General features: G+C 48.7%; 1 protein-coding gene across 1 annotated transcript; it reads left to right on the top strand.

Annotated features, from left to right (window-relative positions):
- The first annotated feature begins 3,473 nt into the window (after positions 1-3,473).
- Positions 3,474-5,544, top strand: LOC123046713 (probable prefoldin subunit 2). Its single transcript, XM_044470135.1, has 2 exons — positions 3,474-3,679; positions 4,744-5,544. The coding sequence occupies exon 2, from the start codon at positions 4,779-4,781 to the stop codon at positions 5,217-5,219; it is 441 nt and encodes a 146-aa protein (XP_044326070.1). The 5' UTR covers positions 3,474-3,679; positions 4,744-4,778; the 3' UTR covers positions 5,220-5,544.
- The last annotated feature ends 874 nt before the right edge of the window (positions 5,545-6,418 follow it).

Below are 6,418 nucleotides of genomic sequence, written 5' to 3'. Positions count from 1 at the left end.
GGCATCGGTGTACAGTGGCTAAGCTTATTGCTAGCCATTATGGGACAAGACGCATTTAATGCATCCCTTAGGTGTCCCCCTCACTTTATCCGGGACGGAAACCAGCCCCTGTCCTGCCCGTCGCCGCTCCACCTTGCTCCGACACGTGTCCAGGCCAGCGGTGCACACGGTGCCATGTAGGCTGGCAGGCTGCTGAGGTGGTGCGGTGGTAGGGCCTTCACGAAGATTTGCATGCCACCACGTAGGCGCTCGCTGAGTTGGCCTGGAAGCCTCATGTCGACACGCAGGTGCCTGCCTAGCTGGTGGGCTGGCAGCTGCATGGGAGTGGTGGTGGAGCTTTGGCGGGCGCGGGCCTAGGTGCGGCCCCGCGAATGTCCTTGGCAAGGGCCTTGCCGGGGCCCCGGCAAGGGTCTTGCCGCGGTACTATGGTCGTCCCCGGCAAGGATCTTGTCGGAGGTCTTGTGGATGCCTCCGACAAGGGTCTTGCCGAGGCTCGTCGTCTTCTGATCTTTATCTTCACAAAGATCTGCATGCCACCATGGAGGTGCCTCCCGAGCCTTGGTCCCAATATGGTTGGTGGCGTTCGGAAACCTTGGGCTCAGGGGCAGCACGCTCTGCTGGCGTTCGGGCGAGTTGCCCCGGCAAGGTTCCTGCCGGAGCTGCGGTGGCCACCCCGGCAAGGGTCTTGCCGGGGGAGTCCACCTTGCCCTCTTGGCCTTTGCGTTCCTGGTCTTGGTGTTGCTTTGACCATCTTGTGGCTTTGACTCCTTCCTCTTCCCTGCTAAGTGTAGCCGTGGGCGCGGCTCTGACTGCCCGTGCACAAGCAAGGGGTACAAAGGAGCGCCCCTACTTTAGTACACCGACAAGGACGGTGAATGTGAATGAATGCACTGTTTGTTTGTGGAGACTAGGGTATTCTGGAGAAACCAAACGAGCACCTTCAATCGATCGAACTACCGCTGTATTTTTTTAGAAGAATCGATTGCCCAGTAATTAGGAATGATCAAATGCATGTAGCCCAGCCCAGCAAACCATCGAACGCGCCTAACCCAGCCCATCCTACCAGCTTCGCCCCGAGCCAAAAAAAGGCCGTTAACGTCCGTTAACGGTGCGCCGTCATCGTTGTCGGCCCACGAGTGATCGGCCACGTCAAAACGCTCTTAGAAAAAGAATCAGTGTTTTTTGCCACTTTCAAAATTGTGGTGCGGTGCAAAGTATCACGTTTTTTAAGTGGTGGTTTTCCGAGATCTATGACGCTAAAGTGGTGGTTCTATGCATTTTACTCATATTACTAAAAGTTTGAAACATATCAAAAGGGAAAACACTAGTGTGCTTTTTTTGTTATGTTAACACATGGATAAGTGTTGATCTGGTTCCTAGTGTCGCCCCCTCCAGGGGCAAGCCCTAGACCCCCTCCCCCCCACACACACACCATCTCTCCCCTCTCATATGCTGCCACCGGAGGTTGCTGCCGGTGAAGAGGACGGTGGGATCCTCTTAGTGGAGGTGGCCAAGTGGCAACACAAATGCACAACAAACAGTGGATGTTAGTACAAATCAGCGGCATGGCATGGCAGGTCTCATTTGGCCTCGTGTGTGGAGTCCCCCGACTTCTCATGGCTCAATCCGACTGTCTTGTGTCCATGCGAGTTGTTTTGGTGGTGCTAGCGGAGCTGCCGGTGGCATATCGTGGTAGTGTGAGGCATTGTTGTGGCGAAGTGGCCCGTGTGGTTGATCCGCCTTAGGCCAATGGCCATTCCTAAATCTATATTTGCTATCACTTGCGATAGGGGTGTGAGGCTATCAAACATCCCCAATGTGGGATTTTGGCTGTGCTATTGACCTTCCTCTCTTGTTAAACGATACTTGGGTGCCTTGGCTCCACGAGCGACTCTTGTCGGTAATGTCCACGTCAAAGTCGTGCACGCCGGCATCATCTTTTCTGGATTAGCAAGTGAAGGCGACAACACATGTGACTTTGTGTTTGGTGGTGCTTTCTCGAGTATCTAGTCTCGAGCTCTGTGATGAAACACCTATGTTTGGCCTTAATTGGTTGTAATAGCAATGACGGTGTCACATTATTCCCTTGTTGAAGGCATTGGTTGGATTTTGCTCGCACTTGATCTTTAATTCATGATCCAACCTTAAGTGGTTGGATTCAGCAACAGGCATCGTCTATGCGTTGTTTCTTTCATGAAGGCATTGCTTTTGGAGAATCATTCTTGCATCCATGTGCATCAAGGGATGGTCGGTGTTGCTACTTGTTGCACATCACCATTTCTTTTTCTCTTTTGGTTTTAAATATTTGATTATATGCATCCTCGATATATTGACCAACTCTTGATAATGTGTTGTTGCAAATGTCAGTTCTAACTGATACCTTCTTGACTTTTATATATTACCCACTATTGAAAAACCAAGAGTGCATCTTATAAACCTCTATTCGGTTTTGGTAATTAACTAATTTGACAAACCAATTGAGTGGACTAATTAGTTCTCATATTTGAGTGGCAACATCATCTACTTTTTGTTCCTTCAAGTGGTTGCCCACCTCAAGATTTTAGCATATACTTTATAGTCTTTTGGTTAAGCCAAGATTTATATTTGAGTTTAGGACAATTTGTACTATAATGAGGGGTGCTTGAAGCCAAAGATAAGACCCTCAACCAAAGTCCTCATGTATTCCACTATTGCCACTTAACTTCTCAGTTTTTCATTGTCTCGGTACTTATGAGTTTTTCCATCTAGCACTATGGAAGTACCGAGTTGTGGCCACAACTACTACCTAAAAATAGTTACTAGGAGTAGTAGTGTGCCTTTTTAGACCATCAGTTGGGTTTTAGAGAGTTAATTACCAGTGCAGAACTAGGTTGTGGAATGGGGCTACTGAGGAGGGAAGCACAAAGAAGGAGGAGCAAAATGAGAAACAAATACATTCTTTTAAAGACAAGCGGGTGATTTTTAATTTTTTGATTGATGAAGAAAGAGGGATCACGAAGAAGGAGGCCAGTGAAAACCATACATTAGAAGAAAGAATATTCAAAAGGCATTGTATATAATTATGAAGGAATACTCGCTAGTATAATGGAATGACAACAAGATATAAAGCTAACAGGAAAAAAAATCAAAACCCATACTTGTCACCTTATTCCTTCAATTGCATTGTCGCTTATCGAAGCTCGAAACTTGCACTAAACCGATGATAAGGCGAAGGGGCATTTACAAATGCCCCGAAGGCCATAATTGACACTTCCCAATAAGAACAAGATCTGATAACGGCTGAAGAAACACCTTTAAAAATTGCCTCAATCCATAGAATTGATGAAACCAAATTAATATTATATGGAACAAAACAAAAGAAGATGTTTAAGTCACCGCACCAAAAATCAGCCATATTTTTTCTTTACTAACACACCAACTAAATCATGATATGTGGAGAATCGATAGATCTGACACCTAGCTCTATCTCTCCACTGGATTCGACGTTGTCGAAATAGAAAGAGGTCGGTTGTCAGGTACAAAAAAAAAAGGAACCCCTAAGAAAAAAAGGTTACCAAAACATAGTAAAAGAAGAACACACTGAACCGAGGAAAACAATAGGGTTCTCTCACTCACGAACAGAAAAGAGGCGGCGGCGGCAGCGGCTGAGAGATCTCGCATCGCGGCGGCGCGCGTGAAGGTGATTCCTCTCTCTCCGTCCTCTCTCCTTTCTTTCTCTTGAATCGGGGCCGGAAGGCAGCGCCGGACGGCGGCTCGTGGACGGCGAGCGCCTCGCAGTTGCCCGTGCTCTCTCGTCCATATCCGCCCTCTCTCGGACCGCGGCGGAAAGGTACTGCGCGTGCTGCTTCCTTCCCCTCTGACGGCAAGCAGCTCGGTTCCGGGGGTCCGTGCCCTGGCCTGGAACGGTCCGGGCCTGGATCGGCGTCTCCCCCCTCTAGGCCTCTCTATCCTTGGTCCTCTCAGATGCGCGCGTGCATCCGCAGCGAGCAGGGAGAGCTGCTGTTGCGCGACGGGCCGGCCGCTAGGTCATCTCCACTGTTGTCAGGCAGATGATCCTAGCGCTTGGGGAGAAGGATTTCGTTCCGATGTTCTGAAATAGACGAATTGGGGCGCAAACTCTGAGCAATCTTGAACCTCGATCTGGATCGGGTTCCGAAGCTCAAGGTGTCTGGTTGCTGGGTAGGGTTGCTATGCTGCAGTTACAGGGTTTCTCGTAATTTATTGTGCCAAGCAGGACTGCAGAACAGCGGAAGTAATTGTAGTTCAAGCAGATGAAATAGCCCAAAATAGCTAGATGTTGCCTTATAGTTGAATCAGGTTGATAGTGTGTCTGTAGCAACCTTTCAAACTTGGTTAGGGCAGCATTGTGTATGGAATGTGTAGAAAGTTTATGACTGGATGGATACTTTATATATTTCCTGCGCAAACATCAACTTCCTCTTGTGGTATTTCTGGAAACACTCCAGTGGTTGTTTGCTTCAGTACACTTTTCAAGATTGCTCGTTGTTGGTATGCTTCAGCAATATGTTTGCCTTTGATGCCCTTGGTAATTTTCTTTATACAGCAGTATATTTGTCTTTGGAGTGTTAAGTTATGGTGATTATTGCCAACTGTGTGTTAGGACTATTATTTGTTTTCTTTGCTTCCTGAAAAATTATCTCTTGAGACACTATCACTTGGTTACGCTGCAATGCACTTTTACCCAGTTTTGATTCTAAAAGAATGTTCATTTTCTCTCTGCAGTTTTCTTTCTTTGCTGTTAGCGCATCACAGGGAAAATGGCAAGCAGAGCAGGTGGCGACGGCAAAGAACCCATAAATGAGCAAGTAGTTGCAAATACCTATGCCAACATGCGCACTGAAATGAACCAGCTCTACACCAAGATCACAGAGCTGGAAATGGAAGTCAGTGAGCACTCCCTTGTGATTGGCGCAATAGAGCCCCTGGACCCCACAAGGCGTTGCTACAGGATGATTGGCGGGGTCTTGGTTGAGAGGACCATCAGGGAAGTCTTGCCCGCCGTGCACCGCAACAAGGAGGGCCTTGAAGAGGTCGTCGCTCGCATGAAGGAGGCTCTGGAGAGGAAAAAGCAAGAGATCACCGAGTTTGAGCTCAAGTACAAGATCAGGATCAGGAAGGGCGACAACAGCGCCAATGAAGAAGGCAGCATGAAGGAAGCCTCTGCCCAGGGTGTTCTTGTTGGCCCTGCAGGCCAGTAGAGCAGAATGACAGGACAAGGAGACTTGCATAGTTCTTTATCGAAGCCAGATTGCTTGTTACCGGATGCCAACCTGACAGTGATTGTGTGTTTCTGGATGCAGTTTATCATGCTACACTTATGCAGTACCGTTGAATCCTCGCGTGTAAAACTAGAGATTATGGTAGATCAGAACCCTGTTCGTAAACTGCAGATTTTGCACTGGTTGTGTTGTGACTCGTGCGTCTTTTGTCTCCGTTGTGTTGTTGCGCTTCAGATCTTTTCTGGCTGTTGATGACATGTTTCGATTCAAGATGAGTTTCAAAGAAATTTTTACCGCACTGAAATGTTAAGGCGTGTTGGCAAAAATACCAGATGGATACATGTTTCTTCTTGATCAGTGTCGGATAGGACCCGATCAGGCTTTCCATCTAAGCCATATTGGCTCGCTGAATTATGGCTTGCAATACCTTGTGTGTGAAACCTTGTTGTACTAGGTTATGTGCAGTTCCTAGTGTACTTTTTCTTCATCTTTTTGGCAAAAAGATTTTATTCATAGATTATGCAATGTGGCTTTCCTTTGTGGCAAGGAAAATGTGGTGCCTTGCTAGTTGCTGTTGTTAGGTTGATCTCTCCCGTGTGGGCCCAACGGACCCCTGATCCGCGCCCTGATCGGGGGCGCCCAACCATAATATGGTTGACGGGCCCCTGTCACGCAGCGCTACATAAAGAGGTGGGGGCCGGCGGCACGCAGTACGAGGTTCACCGCGTTGCCAGGCTCCCCACCGAAAACTCCGGCCCGATCTAGGTCTAGCGCTGACAGTGACGGGAAGCTCCGCCGCCGCCACTGCCCACACACCGCCGCCATCCACTCCCTGCCATCACCGGCCACCGTCACCATGGCCGGCACCGGGAGTTCCTCATCCGCACCAGGAGAAGGTAGGTTCACCGGATCTCCTAGCCCACTCCGATCTAAGAATCTATCAATGGTATCAGATAGCCAGATCGGGCTAGAAGATTTCGGTAAAAAGAAAACAGAGAAACAGAAAGAAAATCCCTCCCCCCAAAGAACCCTAGAAGGGCAAAGAAACCTAAAAGAAAAGTTGTGCCGCCGTTATGGCCGCACCTGTTCCTCTCGATCCGGACGCGCATCGGCAAGCCGAGGCGTCGGAAGAAGAACACCACCCCGAGAGGGGCAAAGGGCGCCGCTCGCCAAACCGC

Source organism: Triticum aestivum, chromosome 2B, assembly GCF_018294505.1.
Source record: "Triticum aestivum cultivar Chinese Spring chromosome 2B, IWGSC CS RefSeq v2.1, whole genome shotgun sequence".
NCBI classification, from domain to species: Eukaryota; Viridiplantae; Streptophyta; class Magnoliopsida; order Poales; family Poaceae; genus Triticum; species Triticum aestivum.
This window is presented reverse-complemented; position numbering and strand designations above follow the sequence as displayed.